We start from the raw sequence: 19306 nt of genomic DNA on the forward strand, positions 1-19306 counted from the left end.
TATATGAAAAGATTTGACAGTTGCTATAAATTTGAATGAAGTATATGGTTTTTAGTGTCTTAAAAAAGCAACTGTGTTGCTAAAATAATCGTATGGCTTAAATCCAAGGAGAAAAGCCCTTTTCAGGTTCAGAGATGAAAACAGCTTGATTTAAGATCCTACTCTGATTAATGTAACACAGTCAACTGTTGTTACAAGATAATTGAGCACTGCTAACTTAATAGGCAAGAGACCAGGTCTATGCAATAAACCATAAGCAAAAGAAATGCAATTAATGAGAGATCATCTTTCATCTGGCAAGTTAGCCAGGTTGTATACATGTGTGCTTTAATTATGATCTGTAAGGCTGACAAGAGCCCAGCAAGAGTCCAACGTTTTTTTTTCTTCTTAATTTTATATTCGAGGGTCAATGCGTAGATTCATTACATGGATACACTGTGTGATGGTGAGGTTTGAGCTTCTTAGAACCTGTCACCCAAATAGTAAGCATGGAACCCGATATGCAGTTTTTCTTGCCTTCTTCTCTTCCTCCACCTTTTTGGGGTTCCTAGTGTCTATTGTTTTCATCTTTACTTTTGTGTATACCCATTGATACAAATTTTTTGCAGAGTAATTTCACAAAATATATTATGAGTCTCGGAAATGCTTAGACTCTATGGGTCAGTAACCTCACTTCAGGAGCTTCATCCTAAAGAAACAGATAAATAGTTCATAATAAATGTAAAAAGTCATTGCTTGAATAGACAGTTATCTATAAAATAATCAGAAAAACATTAATAGAAAACAATGGCAGATTGGTTAAGCAAACAGAGGTCACCAAAGGATAGCATATTAAGGTGAAAAAAAAGGTGGTCTGGATGTATTAGTGGTGGATAACTAATAGGACAGAATTAAAAGGCCAGAAACAGCCTAAAGATGCATAAAAGTAGCATGCGAAACACTGGAGAATGAAATGTACTGGAACACTCAGGCAACAATGTGTAAAAAAATAAATAAATAAAATAAAAAGAGCTTAGATTTTCATATATAAAAGTAAATTGGATTAGACAGCTAAGTAGTTAATGGTAAAAAATTAATCGTGAAAGTACTAGAAAAACATAAATATGTATATGTCTGAGTGTATGCATGTACATATATAAATAAAAATATGGACCAAAAAATCCTTTTGAAACAGAAGCAAATAGAGAAGGTACAGATAAAAAAAACTGCTGAATCATAAACAAAACAGAAAGGCATATAATAAACTGACAGAAAACACTTGCAATGAGAGTCAAATGGCTAATATTTTTAATATAATAAGCTCTTAAAAATTAATAAGGTGAGACTTTGACTTTACAATAAATCAAAAGAATTAGCTGGTTGTGGTGGCATGCACCTGTGGTTCCAGCTACTTGGAAAGCTGAGTGGAAGGATCTCCATGGCCCAGCAGGTCAGATTGAGGTGGCCATGATTATGCCACTGCCCTCCAGCCTGGGTGACAGAGTGAGACTACACTCAAAAATATATACATATAAATGAGAAAAAAATGAAACAACAGTATCATTGCCTTGGCTATTTCTTTCTTTCTTTCTTTTTTTGAGTTGGAGTCTCACTCTTTGTCGCCCAGGCTGAAGCCGACTCATGGCCACCGCAGCCACCACCTGCTGGACTCAGGCGATCTTTCCACCTCTGCCTTCCAAGTAACCAGACCTACAGGCGCACGCCATCACAACCGGCTAGTTTTTGTGATTTATTGTAGAGATGAGGTCTCACCAAGTTGCCTAGGCTGGTCTTGAACCCCCAGGCTCAGGAAATCTTTTCACATGGCTATTTCTTTCTTTGTGAGTTGTTAGAAAAAGAAATATATGACAAATACTCATTTTTCTAATAACTTAAGAAACAGAAATTTTAAAAAAGTTTTATCATTTTTTAAAAGATGTAATGCCCAATATTAGTGAAAGTGAAAAAAACCCCAAATAATCAAAACAGTTCCTCTCATATAAGCTGGTGGGAGTATATATTAGCTCAGTTTTACTGGAGGAAAACAGACAAATCATATTAGAAAACTTAGCATTTGGCATTGTCTTTGAACCAGGACTTCAAATTCAAGGAATTTATCCCAAGGAAGTAATCTCGAATCTGCACAATCATTTGGCCTAGAGATTATTTCCTTCCATGATGTGCATAATAAAGAAAAAACAGAACAACTGGAAGGTCCTCAAATTTGGGATTAATTTAAATAGTTAAATGATATCACAAGTGGAATAATATTAGACATTAAAATAAGTGTAGAAAAAATATGATAACATAAAAAATTAAATTAACATTTTCTAGCAGAAAAGTTTATAGAAAACATACTGCAAGTACAGAAAGACCTTTTAAAATTAAAAATTACAACAAATTTTAAATTTACATATAAATAACATATGTGCTTGCATGAATATATATGTCAACAGTGGCTTTGCATGGGTAAATTTTTTTTGTGCTTTAAGTATCTTCCATTATTTTCTCAAATGAATGTGCACTTCTTTTAAAAGCATGCTGTACTCCAAAAAAAAAAAAAAAGAAAAGAAAATTAACATTCAACTTTAAGAAGAGCCTAGGAAGGGTCAAGGATGGAGGACAGGTCTAACAGAAAGAACAGACTCTATAATTATTCAAATCTGCTACTATGAATGGAGGTGGCAATTCAATCAGTTTTGATTGAGGAGAGTGCTTTTGGAGGAATAGGAAGAGTCTGCTTGCAGTAAGGAAGCCCCTGGAAGCCTTTATGATCCTGTCCCATGTGTAGGCATGGATCTGGTCTTTAATAGTCCTTTTCTCCTAGTTCCAGGATGAAAAAATGCAAGTGTGCATGAGAGGATGCTGGTCAGAGCTCACCTCAGGTGATAGCAGAAGCTTGAGCCAGGCATGGTGTGCCCAGCAGGAAAACAGGATGGTGACCAACAGGGTGGCTTCAGTGTCCTTGGTGTTACTCAGCCTTCTCAGCTGAGAAGCTATATTAGCATTTAGGACAGTCATCTCATTTCCAAATTCACCAAATGTGAGGCCACATGTGCCCACCTCACTCTGTGGACAGCTCAGCATCACCTCCAGGGTGTACCCCACCACAGGATCTCCACTCTCTTCCCTCAACCTGTAATTCATGAGTGTGCATTTTCCTAAATCTTTTCTTAGCTCTCTGTACTACTTGAGGGCCGCCTCAGGCCAATGCCAGCTGCTCTATTTCCAGAGGTTTTAATCACCTGCATGTTTCCTTTTCCTTTTTTTGCTCCTGCCTTAAGAGAAGCAACTGGAGGGTAGGCCCCCATCTGCCTGGAACACTTTCTGCTTTCACAGGGTTTAACACTTTCTGTACCACATGGTACAATCCTGATTTTCCTTATAACACAACTTCATGTTGGCGCTGGTTAGTTGGGTTGCATATGTATTGAGAATTAATTTTGCTATGTCCCCCAATGCAATCAAACTGTGGTGCCCTGGAAACTATCTGTATTTTTAGAATGGTAGAGGATTTTCCTTTACTTAGTCACTATCTTTTTTTCTCCATGGACTCTAGAAACACGTCTTCCAAGGATGCCTTTAAGTGTGAAGGACAGGAAGACAGTCACAGTCCACACATCCCTGAAATGATGTAGGCCAGGGCCTCTCTCTCTGTGGAGGAGCCTAATTTTTCTGCATGCTGGTTTTCCTCTGTGGAGCTTGTCAGGAATGGGGGGCAGGGGTTGCTGGGCATGGCAAAGCAGGTAAAAGAGGTTAACCAACACATCCAAGCGTAGAAAATGTGGCTTGCCCATTTGATCAATCACACATCCCAGTGGCAAAACAGAAGGCTGAGAGAAGGGCACAAAAGGACCATTATTCAAGACCAAGAGCTGTGGGGTACACTTACCTCTAGTGTAGTTAATACAATCTTCTCAACTGAAGAAAAATAAGCCTCCCACAAGAATTGTGTCTGCTGTCTAAGTGCTAGGATTTTATCCTGATGAATAGACCTGATTGTAGAAGGAATCTGCAACACAAGGTGAACACATAGGAGTTATAACTGTGAAACAGAGATGCATCCGATCAGACTAACCCAGCTGGGATGGGCTGTTACACGTCGCAGCATTCAGCTCCTAGTGTAGAGAGCTACTAAGATTACCATCCCCTGAGCTGGATGGCAGTAAGAAGTGTCAGCCACACACAGTACTTACTGGGAACCAGCCTCAACGGGCTCTGACACACAAAAAGCTCAAGTTCCTCTCTAAGTTTCAGCAGTAGCGTCTCAGTTGCTTAGAGTGTTCCTACAGTCACAATCGCTGTTTCCTGAAATCCTCGACCTTGTACATTAACAACCAAATTTTACAGAGGAGTAGCTGTAGGTCTCAGGAAAGGCCAACACACTTTATCCCCACACTTCTAAGCTGTGTCACCCCAGGAACTACAAAATATCTATAAAAAGAAAGTTTAGAGAATGTCTGCATGCTTCTTCAAGCAGCCTAAAGCCAGAGTCAGTCATTTTGATGTGCACACACTGCCTACCTTGCCTTTGGGGTCTTTCTGAAAGAGAACTCTCTTTCAGGTCTCAGCCCTCACCCCAGGCTCATGGGAATGTCTTTCCAACATTCACAAATATCTAGCCATTTCTGCTCTCTTCCAGACTATATGAATTTAAAGGAAGGAACTACTTCCTGTTTATCTTACTACACATTTTCAGGTAGGGTCAGCTGAACGTGACCATATAATCGAGACATCACCATTTTTAATAGTAGTGTAGCTTGACGGTTAAGCACAAGAGTCGGATGGATCAAGACACCTTTACCATTTGCTAGCTGTGCTTCCTTGGACAAGCTACTTGATTTCTCCAAGATTCCATTTCCTCATTTATAAGATGGGGATGTAGTAGTGCTAAATCATGAGGTTGGAATGAAGGTGACATAAGTGCCTAAGACAGGGACACTTAATTAAGACTGCTTATTATGACTCCTATGATCACGATTGACAATAGAGTGATGCTATTCAAAGCCAGGCCAATTGCTTCATGTCTGCACAGGAGCCCATTTGGATCTGTAGCTCTGACACACACCCCTGGGTTCCTGTCAGTATTCTGGACTGGCTTCTGATATCCCCTATGGTTCAAGGTTTCACAGGGGGACTTCTGTGACTGGCAGCTCCCCTTCAGCGCTCACCTCCATCAGTATCCTCACCTCCGAAACATATGACAGGTCAGATGTGGGCACCTGACTGAAGGGGAGGACACTGCTTTAACAGGAAAGTCACCTTGGGCATCTCAGTAGACTACACCTGAGTTTCCACTGAAGGGGAAGGAGATGTACATTTTAAAAATTCAAGACGCCCCTTAGGAGAAGCAATCAAACCATTTCACAGAAGAGAAGGAAACAGAAGGAAAAGCTCACCCAAACCAGACACTAAATCTGTGCCCCGAAGTGTCTATCTGGATTCGCAACACAGAAGAAACACAGAGGCAAACAAGTAAAGGAGAAACACACAGCCTGAAGGCTGAGCTCAAGGTTGAATGGAAATAAAATATCCTGAAAAGCTAGAGAAATCATTCATGTCACAGATACTTGATAAATCAAGGGAAAATTATTTTTATTTACTCACTGAGAATCAAGCTACCTAGATTTCCAAGGAAAGATCAGAAAAAAAAAATATTCTGCTCAATTTCCATAATCATGCCCTCTTCCAAATGTCAATGGCATTTTCTAAGACTTGTACAGGCAGGCAGTGCTGTTTTATTGTGGCCACGAGGAAAGAGTCTATTAGAAAAATGCCTAGAGCTATCATTGCTATGTGGTTTCCAGAAAATTGCATGTGCTGCGGTTATGAAAAGAGAAAAGAAGTATCACAGATGCCCCCCAACACCGAGCCCCTCTCTCATGTAAGTGCATCTTGATCTCCCTGCATCAAGTGCAGCACGTTCTGCCAGCTTGCGTGAGTGATGTCAGTGCCTGACAGCACTCTGCAAAATGCTCTGGAATACAACGCCAACGAACTGAAAAGACAGAGTTCCACGTTTTAATGGCATCTGGTGACTGGTTATTAATCTGCTTGTCCTGAGGGGCAGGTATGGGAAAGTGATAAATTAATTCCAATTTGGCTGGATTGTTTTGGAAGTTGCAAGACTCAATGAAGTCTTTATAAAGGTCATGTATGGCAACAAAACTAATGGAATCCACCAAAATAGATATAAGAAAGCCACATTCAGCTCGCTTGGTGACATGATGACAGGAACACATGCAAATAAAAACATCCGGGCTGTTCTAAAACAGGAAATGAAAAATTGTCACATAACAAAAACATTTTCCAGAGCAGACATTTGGGCCGGGTGCCAGCTCTTTAAACCATTGTTAATGACAGTGCGGAGGCAGCTGTGCAGAAGGGCTGCATGCGACAGGGACGATCCCGGATGTGTGAGGTGAAAAGCAACATCTTCAGAGTCAAGTCCCAGAGTTGCTCAGGAGGCGGAAGACCCTTCGCCCTTGGTGAAGTGCTGGAAAATGTACCACCACAGTGAGGCGTCCTGGGACAGATTCCCACCTGCTCACAGCAAATTCACAGGAGCACTGATACATAAGTGGAGAAAATGTGGTTGGTGTGTTTTATTCCCTTTACTTCCCAGATTTCCTCTAATGATCATGTATTATTTAGAAAAAAAAAAGCATGAAGAAAAAAGCAACATGGAAAAGCCCCACCTTTCCGTCTGACTTTTCATGAATAAATGAGGTGGGCACACACCATTTCTGTATGGGGGACACTTCCTCAGGATCTCTGGAAGGATTTCCTTAAGGAATCTCAATGGAGACTCACTAGCACGAATGTGGCCCTTTCACAAACCTCCAGACCCCTTTCTCAATGGACATACGAAAACCAAGCTGTACTCAGGGCAGAGTGAGTTATCCCAGATGAACAGACCCTGCCACAGCCCAGATTACACATTCCTCTGTTGCTTCTGAGGCTCCGGGAGCCACCACAATCACAGACCTGAGAACCAGACTGAAGGAATGTGTTGGGAGCTGTGGCCGGCTGGAGTACCTAGCCCACAGTTTGCTCAGTTACAGAGATTCCACCTGTTATTTCAGAGAGTGTGCTGGAGCACTTCTCTAGTCAGCTAAAGACTGGTCAGCATCACGGGGGTAGATGCAAGAACAGGGTTAGAAACTCAATTTTCTAGGTTATCAAGAAACAAAACAAAACAAAAAACTAACAACCCAGCAAGGACACTAAAAAAGTCATTCCACAAATATTTGTGGTAATTCAAAGAGAAAGTGTAAAATGCCATGAATAAAAAAAAGAAACTTAAACATTCTATAATTTTAGTAGAAGAGCATGGTGCTTAACATCACATTGATACCTAAGCCAGGTAAAGACCCAACAAAGAAAGAGAACTACAGGCCAATATCTTTGATGAACATAGATGCCAAAATTCTCAACAAGATCCTAGCAAACCAGATTCAACAACACATCTCAAAAATCATCCATCATGACCAAGTAGGCTTCATCGCTGGGACGCAAGGCTGGTTCAACATTCGCAAGACAATAAATGTAATTAAATATATCAACAGACATCAAAACAAAAACCACATGATTATATCATTAGATGCAGAAAAAGCTTTTCATAAAATCCAGCACCCCTTCCTGATAAAAACCGTCGAACACCTAGGCATACATGGAACATACCTCAAAATAGTAAAAGCCATCTATGAGAAACCCACAGCCAGCATACTCCTAAATGGACAAAAATTGGAACCATTTTCCCTGAAAACTGGAACAAGACAAGGATGCCCACTCTCTCCCCTCCTGTTCAATATAGTATTGCAAGTCCTAGCTGGAGCAATCAGAAAAGAGAAGGAGATCAGGGGTATCCAAATAGCAAAAGAGGAAGTCAAGTTATCCCTCTTTGCTGACAACAAGACTGTATACCTTGAAAACCCAAGAGAATCTGTCAAAAGCCTCCTTACACTGATAAAGGACTTTGGCAAAGTCTCAGGGTATAAAATAAATGTGCAAAAGACAATCGCATTTCTTTACACCAATAATAAACAAATAGAAACCCAAATAAAAAACACAATTCCATTCACAATAGCCACAAAAAAATGAAATACCTTGGCATCTTCCTAACCAGAGATGTGAAAGACCTTTACAATGAAAACTAGCTCAAAGAAATCAAAGAATACACAAACAAGTGGAAAAATATCCCATGCTCATGGATTGGAAGAATCAACATTATAAAGATGTCCATTCTACCTAAGGCAATCTACAGATTTAATGCAATACCCATCAAACTACCAGCAACATTCTTCTCAGAGCTAGAAAAAACAATACAGGAATTCATATGGAAACACAAATGACCAAGAATAGCCAGAACAATCCTCAGCAAAAAAAAAAAAAAAAAAAAAAAAAAACAAAGCAGGAGGTATCACATTACCAGACTTCAAACTTTACAATAAAGCTAAAATAATCAAAACAGCTTGGTATTGGTACAGGAACAGGCATATAGACCAATGGAATAGAATTGAGATTCCAGAAGCAAAACCTCAATTTCTCAACCAACTCATCTTCGACAAAGCCTCCACCACCCACCATTGGGGAGAGGAGAACCTATTCAGTAAATGGTGCTGGGAAAACTGGCTGACCACATGCAGAAAACTCAAACAAGGCCCCTATCTATCCCCATACACAAAAATTAACTCTAAGTGGATCAGAGACCTAAATGTAAAACCTCAAACCATAAGAACCTTAGAAAATGCAGAACACACCCTTACAGGAAATTGGAACTGGCATCCAATTCCTGAACAAAACCGGAAACCGACAGGCAATACGAGATAAGATAGAAAAGTGGGACTTCATTAAACTGACAAACTTCTGCAAAGCCAAAGAAACCATCAAGAGAGCAGGGAGACAGCCCACAGACTGGGTAAAAGTATTTGCCAACTCCAGGTCTGACAAAGGTTTAACAACTTGGATCTACAAGGAACTCAAACGTGCTGAAAAGAAAAAAAACAAACAACCCTATTATAAAGTGGGCAAAAGATATGAACAGACACTTCTCAAAGGAAGACATCCGAGCAGCCAACAGACACATGAAGAAATGTTCAACCTCACTAATCATCAAGGAGATGCAAATCAAAACCACACTGAGATACCACCTAACTCCAGTTAAATGGCCATTATCAATAACTCAAAAAATAACAGTTGCTGGAGAGGGTGTGGTGAAAAAGGAACACTTCTACACTGTGGGCGGGAGTGGAAACTAGTGCAACCTCTGTGGAAAACAGTGTGGCAATTCCTAAAAGCTCTAAATATCGACCTCCCACATGACTCCGCAATCCCCCTACTGGGAATATACCTTGAAGAACTCAAATCACTCTATAAAAAAATACTTGCACACGTATGTTTATTGCAGCATTGTTCACAATAGCAAGAACCTGGAACCAACCATGCTGTCCATCAAAAGAGGACTGGATTTTAAAAATGTAGTACATATACACGCTGGAATACTATGCAGTCATAAAAAAGAACAAAATCATGAATTTTGCAGCAACCTGGATGGAACTAGAGTCTATAATACTGAGTGACCTCTCACAGAAATAAAGATCTGAGTATCACATGTTCTCACTCATATAGTGGACCTTGAACATCTATTGTAATACTATAAAAAAAGGATTGACCATGGTGGGAAACTATGGGGGGGAGAGGAAGGGGAAGGAAGGTGGGATTAACGGTGGCCAATATCTGTTTGGGGACGCGGAGACACCCCTTATCAACAAGGGTGCCTGAACGAAGCATATTTGTATACCTAACCCTTAACTGTACCCCACAATATTAAAATAAAAAATATTAAAAAAAAAAAAGAGCATGGCACTTATGCTGAGCCTAACCCATGACTGCACCAAGGGCTGTAGGAATCCTCAGAAACTTCTGCCTGTGGGTTTCTTTGTGAGCATCATACCCGTGCCCCAACTGGCTCTCATGCCATTCAGGCCGCTACAAGGGGCTGTGCTCTCAAATATACATCCCGGAGATAACACTGCAGACACCCAGGCTGGATCACTTATGGAACGATAACACTAATTAGGAGAGCGAGCCCAGGAGAGCTCTCATTTCCTGAGAGGTAATCTGAAGGCAAATGCAGAGACAGGAAGGCCTGTGGAGCAGCAGGGCAGCAAACGACTCTGGATCACTTGCAAACATTCTGGCCCCTACGGGGGTGGAGCCCCCCTCCTCACAAATCAAAGTTCACGCTCTGAGCCTATAGCTTTTTCACAAAACATATTCTGGGGTCCAGGCAGATGGTGCTGGAAAGTGAGCACTGTCCTGTTAAATGACTTCATATTCACCGTGACACAGGCAATTTCCCGAGAAAATGTCTTTCGTGGAGCTGACCCTCTGGATTCGTCTCCTCTGAAAGTCTGGATGGAGGCAGCGCTAATCTGTGGGCATGCTGAAGGCCGCCACCCTCCTTACCTGTAATAACAACCTCTCGTCGCCGATGACGGCGGCTTGGTTCCAATTAATCACTTCCGAGAACGGCAGCTCCCATCCGTTGCTCAGCATCACTGGGACGCAGGCGGCCTGAGCAGATTAGAGATGCGTGAGTGTGGGGAAGGCCATGGCAGGCCCCATCAAGGTGGAAGGGGCGGGCCAGAGGACGGAGGAGGGGACGCTCTTAGAAGCTGTCGAGGCACACAGAGGCTGTGCATATCCAGGCTAGATAGCAGCATTTGCAAGTCTCATCCCAGAAGGCCAGAACCCCACTTCTATTCCAAGTATGTGGCTTGGTTGACCTTATTCCCATGGAGACAGCTGGTCTCACTAAAGAAGGTTTATGCATGTAACAAAAGCTTGCACCAACAAAATCTCAGCATAAAGTCACCCGTGAACATAAACGGATTTGTCAGTGTCATGGCCACAAGTCCACTTGCAAAGTGATCTACCCCCATGTCATGAGCCAACTGAGCAGAACAGTATGGCTCTCCTGCCAGCACAGGGCCAGCACAGGGTGTTCACCTTCTCCATGCCCTGTAAGCAGTGACGCCAGACATGTGTCTTTCCGTGTGGAGTGATTCCCACCACAGCCAGCCAGGCATACCACCTGCATCAGGAGCCAGTAGCCAAGACATGCTAGGCCAATGACAAGATGCCGGTTCCAGACCATTCCTAATCCAAACCAGAGAACAACCTGCTTCACGCAACGTCCCAGGAGGCCACAAGAGCACCAGTGATGGCATGCTCTACAAAGCACAGGGGCCCTGGGAGAGACTCTGCAGGGGAGGATGCTCTGCTGCCGGAGGGCAGGACAGGAGGGTCTGCTTAGGAGGGCAGGGATGGGGCTATTAAGCACTGGGGCAAATGAACAGACCCAGGCATGGAGCAGGGAAGAGTGCAGCAGCACAGGGTCATGGGATGGAGGATGATGGAGGCTGAGTAGGGGCCTCTCTTTGCAACCAGAAGAGGCTGGCTGCAATGACCAGCCCCAGTGGGAGACGGGGTCAGGGTCTCTGCAGGACCCATGAGGCACAGAGCCTTGGAAGAGCCAGGCCAAGGGAGGAGCACACCCTGCTGGAACCACTCTCAGAACTGAAAGGAACTGATTAAAGGCCAAGACAGAGACAGGACAGACAATTTGCTTTGGGGGAGCCCCAAAGTAAACTGCTTTCATTGTCTTCTGTGGGGACTGGCTTCCCGGGAAAGAGCTGGGCCCTTGGAGGATCCCAGGCTGGGCTGGCCATCAGATCTGCCTCCTGTTTGCAAAGGTGACCCTGAAGGACCCACTCTCCTTGAGGGCAAAACCATTTAATTTTCTTAGGTTTAAAGGTAGTGCATGAATCCCCTTTCCACCCCTTGACTTTTCAAAAGTTTTCTTGGGAAAAAGTCTAGATCCTCAAGGGAAACCACACCTTCTGTTTCACTCTGCCAGGAGAGGTGGGAAGGTTGAGCTCACTCAGTCTGGCTTCCGTCCTCAGCCCCACTCAGGAGGTTCCTGGGTCTCTTACCTGCAAAGCCTCCAGGAACCTGAAGGACCCAAGCCTGCGTCCACGAGGAACCAGACAGAAAGTGGCGTTGTGCAGCATCTCCCGGTAGTCGTACCTGGAAGAGAGGGGAGCTGTCAGCTGGGAACGACCTGCAGGGAGTGGGTGGCTGGCCTTTCTGGGTGTGACTTTTCCCAGAGCTACTCAGGAAAGGGCAACCCTCACGTTTTCATTTTGGGGAGGGCGCTCTTGCATGTATGAAGAAGAGCAAGTGTATGCCACAATGCTGGACAAAGCAGCTAGGGCCTCTTTGCAATAAGCACATAAAGATGAGTTTGATGGAGCCACTGACAATCTGGCCTGACCGCCTCTACTTCCAAGATCAGATTTTTGTGTCTTGATGATATCTGTTACCTCTGTAGGCTTAAAAAGAAAAAAAAAAATTGCTGCTGCTGCTGCGTCTCCTTGAACACCACAACATTCAGCAAAACTAACACTGCTCGTGTTCCCCACCCCCATACCCATGCTATTAAAAACTCCTCGGGAAACCTCCATCACAAGCACAAACAACACTTGTTTTCTTTTTCAAGATGAAGTTTCTACATTTAACCAAGAACATTCAGTTACCCCGAGAAATCTTCCTGCCTAAGAACGGCCAACATACAGGAGAGAGCAGAGAGATGAAGGGTGCTCTCCCCCAAGAGATGGGAAGAAGGAAAGAACAGCAGAAAAGGCCCGAAATAGTAGCAGGTATGGGAAGTGCACTGCAAGAGAGACAATTTCTTCTTTTACTCAAATACCATTTAATGAGATCACACTTTCCGTATTTTGAAAAAAGATACAAAATATAACATGAGTACCACCAGTCTCTCTATGCAAGTGAAGTCTGGGAAAGACAAAAAGCATTTCCTTTTGTTTAGGACTACCACTTTTAAAGTGATTATCACAAACATTCCACACACACAGCTTTAAGTATATTATGAGTTTAAGAAAACTTGGGAACTAGAGGTTTGAGTCCTGTGAAGGCCCTGAGTGTTGGAGCCAAGATGAAATCACTCTCATTTTTCAAGAGCTTCCAGTGCTGAGCAGACAGGTGTGACTTTGACAGCAGCATATGTCACTGGTATTTTCTGACTCTAATAGTCTAATTTAATCATAGCCTGAAGGCATTGGATTCTTTCTTCTGCTTTTTGGGATACTGATATATACATTTATATTTTTAAAGTCCACATCTATTTTTATATTCTCATACAAACTAGGCATATGGGAGTAAGCCAATTTTCAATTATAAACTCGTCATTAAGAACAGACATCATGCAAAGGACCATTTGCTTAAACAAGCGTGTACAACTAATTTGCACAAGAAAAGGTCACCGTGAATGGATTAAGATTATCTCCATTGAGAGCAAATCTTAAAAAAAAAAAAACACCCTTCCTGTATTAATTAAATTGCAAAACCAACTTCAAAGTAAGATTTTTAAGAAGGCTCATATTTAGCTAAACAAAAACAAAAAAATTATGATGGCAATGACTTATTTTTCCTCACCAAACACTAGAAAACAATTGACAAGTATCTTCAAGTTCAAAATTTGGTAATGTCTGAATTTCTCCCTTATAGATGGAGAAGAAGGAAATGTATACACACACACACACACACACACACACACACAAATACATACACAAAGTTTAAGCTGAGTTTTTTTTTAATACAGAAAGGTAGAATATACTTCAGACTGCAGCAAGGTTTAATAAACGCCCAGAATAGAAACCCCTGAGGGATGTGTGCAGGAGGCCCCACGGTCTCATCATTAGGCTACTGAAAATGTAAAACCCTATTAATGTTCTAGATTGTAACACGTTTCAAAGTTGCCAGCTGCAGCACTGACTTTAGGGAGTAGGTGGAGGGAGGAGGGGGCAGAAAACTTATGGGAAAAATTCAAATGACAGTTCCACTAGGGTGCTGACTTCAAAAGTGGCTGCACAGGAGGGGTTATCTGCTGATACAGCAAGTAGAGGTGACAGGACTGAGCTTATATTCACAGGCATAATAGGTATGAGGAGGTGTAGAAAAGCACCTGCTAGGGTTAGGAAGCCACTGGGTAGCTGTGAGACTATGGACAAAACACATGAGCTTTCTAGCCTCAGTTTCACCATCTGCAAAATGAGCCAGGTGGGTTAAATGACTGAAGATGAGGTTTTAACATCCCATCATTCTTTATGTTATTAAGTAAAAAAGAGGTAGAGAAATGTTCTTTGAGACTATCCCACTGCTTTGAAGCGTTCCACATCCATTATATGTGAGTGTATGTATCTGTGGATATGTGGACATCTGCTCGTATGTATAGAGTGGATGTCTAACGTACGTGTGCCTTCATACAGACGCCACAGACACATAGAGAACATACACACGTATAACTCGGATTTCTGGGCATCCTCAGCAAGTGACCTGGCCTCTTTCTTGGGCCCTGGACAGCGAGCCTAGAGTTACCAGTGTGTTCTGACTGCGGAGTGGGGCTGGGCAGGCCGTGGTCCAGGGTGGGCCATGTGTGTGGCCCTCTCCCTCGCAGCCCACCTGATTCTCTCACACTCCACATCGACCTTCTTCTAGATGCCTACACCTACTCATTTATTCAGGCATCCTTTCAAGAAACACTGTTTCAGACACCATCCCATTCCTGGAGCTGTCATCCAGAGAAGGCCTTCTCTGGTTGCTGGATCTGGCAAAGATGTACCTGACCACTAGAAAACGCTGAGATGGGAACTTAAGATATAAAATCTCCCTGGGGGTATCTGCATCACAAGAGGAGATTATGGGGCCTTCCAGAAGACACACAAAGAGCTCCCTGGACTCTCTCCCCAGCAAGAAACAATTTGGTAAATATCATAAAAAACATTCATTTAAAGCATCTAGAAGTCATCTTAAGGACAGAATGACAAATAGAGAAAAGTTGTTGCTCTACCAAAAATCTACCAAATCTCGGCAAGAAAGGTAGGAGGAGTCTGCGGCATCTGAGCCCTGAGCTGCTCCAACACTAATCCTGCCAGCTCCGCTCTACACAAGCTTCATGCTGGGCTCCCATCACTCCCCTCCCCAAGATGATGAGAAAATAACCCACAGGAAGAGAGAACATATTTGCAAATCACACGTCTGATAAGAGACTTTTATCTAGAATATATAAAGAACTCTTCTGACTCAACAATAAAAGGACACAAACTCCAATTTTAAAAGGGACTAAGAATCTGAATGTTTTTACAAAAAAGCAATTCAAAGTGCACATGAGAAGACACTCAGCACCATTAGTTAAATAAAAAACCACAATGACATATCACTTCACACCCACCAGGATGGCTAGAATGAAAAGGGCAGGTGAGAATACTGCTGATGACCCAGCAGGAAAGTTAGAACTCTTCACAGGTTAGAGCTGCTGCTGGAGACAGTGAAATGGGTAGCTCCTTTGGAGAGAAGTTTGGCAGTTCCTTTCCAAACTAAAACGGACCTGCCGCATGACCCAGCAATTGCACTCTTGAACATGTATCCCAGAAAAACGGAAGTGTATTTTCACGGAGAAACTTGTCCACAAATGTTCACAGCAGTTTCATCTGTAATAGCCCCAATTGGAAACCACTCAGATGTCCTTCAACGCGTGAAGGATTCAACAACTGTGATATATTCACAGCCTATTCTCAACAATAAAATGAAACAGACCATTGACCCACACAACCACCTCAAGGACATGATGCTGAGGGAAAGATCCAATCACAAAAGGGCACACGCCAAGCTATTCCATGCTTATGATGTTCATGAAATAACACGATTATAGGGACGAAGAACAGTTAATGGTTACCATTTGTTGCATTCAGGCAAGAGAAAGAGAGACGTGACAGGTCAGATGGGGAGGTACGGTCTCCTGAGGTCGATAAATTCTGCCCTGTTGCTTATGTTTATCAATGTAAACTGCATAATCATGCAGGAATAAAAAACTAAAGGTAAACAAATAGTATCCTAAGCAAGAAGGTAATTAGGCAAGGGAAACAAAGGATCTCAGAGCATTTTCAGTATTAATTAATAAATGGTGTCATTACCCTTTTCAGATGAGCATTAAGTTACTCACCATACAGGTGAGGGATGACGAAAGGAAGAAGACTTTTCATAAATGACTACAAAGAAAAATGTGATACAAGTGGCACAGCCCTGAATCCTACTAGAAACCAGTACACAGGCTGCCATAATACCTTTCTTTTTGAAAAAGGTACAGATGTACCCATTTGCCAAGGGTGAGGCAATTGTGCATACCTGGAGTTGCCCCCTCCCCTCCCCCAAGAAATTTGGAGAATTGCCAGCAGCAATCCTGTGCAATGAGATGGGGAAGGGAGGGAATGTGGGGGTGGGGGCGGTGGCGTGGTGCTGGGCAGGGGTTCTCAGAGCGTGTTCTCCCAGCCTGTAGAGTCATCTGTGTCACCTGGAACTTGGTAGAAACTTTCTCAGCCTCACCCAAACCTGCTGAATCAGAAATTCTGGGGGAAGGGCCCAGAATCCTGTGTTTTCACAGGCCCTCAAGGTAATTACGATGCACCCCACAAGCTGAGAAGCACTGGCACAAGAGTTAAGAACCTCGTAATTAAAAGCTTAGTGGTTAAGCAGCTTTAGACACAGCCAAGCCTGAGTTCGAATTACAGCTTTGCAACTTAAAAGCTGAGTGATCTTGGGAAAGTTATTTCATTTGTTTAATCTTAGTTTCTTGCTTGGCAAAATGGGGATAACACTTATACTGTGAGGATTAAATGATACGTTTTAACTGAAACACGGGCACATGTATAAGCAATCCATACATGGCAGCTGTTATCACCATGACTGAAAGAAAGCGGCCAGATATAACAGAAAACACAGCCAATCAAAAGTTAGAAATCTGGGCTGAGGTGAGGAACAGGGGTTCTAGATCTCCCACTTCCTCTGTGACCCCCATGCAAACCATTTGACTTCTCTGAGCCTCAAAGTTGTGAAGTTCCAGTGAAAACATGTACATGCCACAGTCACAGTGAAGCACCACACAACTAACTGATCGTTTTTATGGTAGATTATATCAGAATAAGAGGGATCATCAACACAAAACAAAACCCAAAAATCTAGTAACAATTAAAAAAACCCCAGATTCCCCAAGACACAGCCAAGAGACAAATGTAAAACAGGCCTTCAAAGTGAAATGAGAACGGAAGCTTGACTCACACAGAACAGCAGCTGCTAACGGAAGGACCCTGCCTAATAATCCAAAGCCACACAGACGAGGAGTACCAGCCCACTGTGCCAGGTCCTCCCGCGGTCCTCATGGCTTTGCTGTCGCACACACAGCCAAGCCAGCCTGCTTTCTGCTAACCTGAGAGCCCAGGAAGATGCGAGTGAGCCGGCTTCTCATCTCCACTCACACAATCCCAGCCTCCCCAATTCATCTTGATGTGGTTATATTCTGATGTGGTTCCAATTCATCTTGAGTAGTTATATTCATCAAGTAACTTAACATCTCCAGCCATCTATACCAGTCTCCATCCTCGTGAACCATTAATCTCTGTACATACCCAAGTCTGAATCACTCTTCTCTCCTACTGGAAACCTCACTCCAGGCCACTCCAGCAGACCAATCTAAGACAGGTCATCTGCTAACCACAGCACCTTAGACCAGTCCTTGGCCTCTACAGATCTAACACTTCAACGTTTCCATCATATTTGAGAAAACTCTGAAGTTTATAGCATATAATGACATGAAACTGACCCAAGGCACAGATTTGACTGAGAAACATGCATAAGTGGGAGCCAATTTTTGAGCTGGAAATGGGTCTCACCAGCCTGTTTTTGAGCTGGAAATGGATCTCTACAGGTTGCTTTGAGCACATATAGTATGGAAAAGCACAGGGACCCGGGGTCTTGGATAATTCACTGGAATTTTAGCCGCAGTTTCTTCTGACACACAGAAACACACTCTTGGGGCACATGGGTGAGCTGTTCTGTGTGTTGGTGCCAGGGCAAGACACACACACACACACACACACACACACACACATACACACAGTACTGGGACCTGGGCACGGCTGTCCAGACCAGCCAAAGCTCAGGACACTCGCTGCCCACTGAGGAGGGTGCATGCTACTTGGAGGTGGTATATGTCCTCATGATGATCCTTTGCCACGAGCACCGCCTGCTGCTAGAACTTCCAAAACTATTCCAAGATAAATGCAACTCAAAGCCTCCGTTTGGGGGCAGTCAATCTCAAGCATCTGTTGCAAAGAGTGATGTTCAGCCACATCAGGGCCAAGGATGATTCTTCACCCTCTGTTGCTTCCTGGCTTTCGCAGAAGACAATCTTCCCCTGATGTCCATCCAACAAACAGAAGGAGTGCAGGACATTCTGTGGGCCATGGGCCCATGGGAGGCACCTGTCTCACCCACAGCGTCTCCATTTGCTTCACAGTCACTTTTGAGTAGACGGTTACACCCACTTTTCATGGGGGGAACAGAGTCCACAGGGTCCCTGGAGTCAGATATTGCCTGAACTCGCTGGGTCACAATGTCAGCTCTAAACTCCCCACCATCCTTACCATAAATGTCCATGGACAGCTTAGTAAGTTAACTCACACCAGGTGGAATCACTACCCATGTACATTTTTTTTTTTTTAAGTTGGAGTCTCATTCTGTCGCCCAGACTGGAGTGCAGTGGCTGCTCCCGGTCACTGCAGCCTCGACCTGCTGGGCTCCAGCGATCCTTCTGCCTCAGCCTTCCAAGTAGCTGGAATTACAGGTGCGCACTATCATGCCCGGCTGATTTTTTGATTTATTGTAGACATGAGGTCTCGCTGCCCAGGCGGGTCTCGAACCCGCGGGCTCAGGCAATCCACTCACCTCAGCCTCCCAAAGGCGCAGGATTACAGGCTGAGCCACCAAGCCCGGCCTACCCATGTACATTAATGGACCACAATGTGTAGCAGTGCACCTTGTACTTCAAAACGGGGTGGAAGACTGTCTCTGCTCCTGCTCATTTAACAGCAGCCCAATGGCTAACGTACAAAGGAGAGGAAAAAGACTTGACGGTCATTAATGATAACAATTCAAATAATAATACCCTACTTATTAAATATGTCCTGTGGGTGAAGCGTTGCACTATACTATCCGTACTCTGCACTGTGCTTTTATTTTACAACCACTATGGAAAATAGGTGTTATGAGTCCATTTTATGGATGATAAAGTGTCAGAGGTTTTGTGGGATTTGCACAAGAAAGGCAGGATCTGCTATGGGCTCCATTGTTGCTCGGAGTTGCCCAAAGTGGAACACAGTGCCTGCCAAGGTGAAGACAAGAGATGTTA

The 19306-nt window shown here is 43.3% G+C and overlaps 1 protein-coding gene across 1 annotated transcript in view; it reads right to left on the bottom strand.

Moving 5' to 3' along the window:
* Window positions 1-18555, bottom strand: part of LOC103263660 (exostosin-1-like) — a gene marked incomplete at its 3' end in the record, with an annotated part of 41403 nt that extends 22848 nt beyond the window's left edge. The window contains exons 1-5 of the mRNA XM_021714078.1: window positions 18390-18555; window positions 16067-16112; window positions 11979-12072; window positions 10450-10557; window positions 3872-3991 (exon numbers count right to left, since the gene is read on the bottom strand). Coding sequence (XP_021569753.1) covers window positions 3872-3991; window positions 10450-10557; window positions 11979-12072; window positions 16067-16112; window positions 18390-18555 — 534 coding nt within the window. The remainder of the gene's footprint in view (window positions 1-3871; window positions 3992-10449; window positions 10558-11978; window positions 12073-16066; window positions 16113-18389) is intronic.
* Between the last annotated feature and the right edge of the window lie 751 nt (window positions 18556-19306).

Source organism: Carlito syrichta, unplaced genomic scaffold (assembly GCF_000164805.1).
Source record: "Carlito syrichta isolate Samal-C Ts95f unplaced genomic scaffold, Tarsius_syrichta-2.0.1 Scaffold305204, whole genome shotgun sequence".
NCBI classification, from domain to species: domain Eukaryota; kingdom Metazoa; phylum Chordata; class Mammalia; order Primates; family Tarsiidae; genus Carlito; species Carlito syrichta.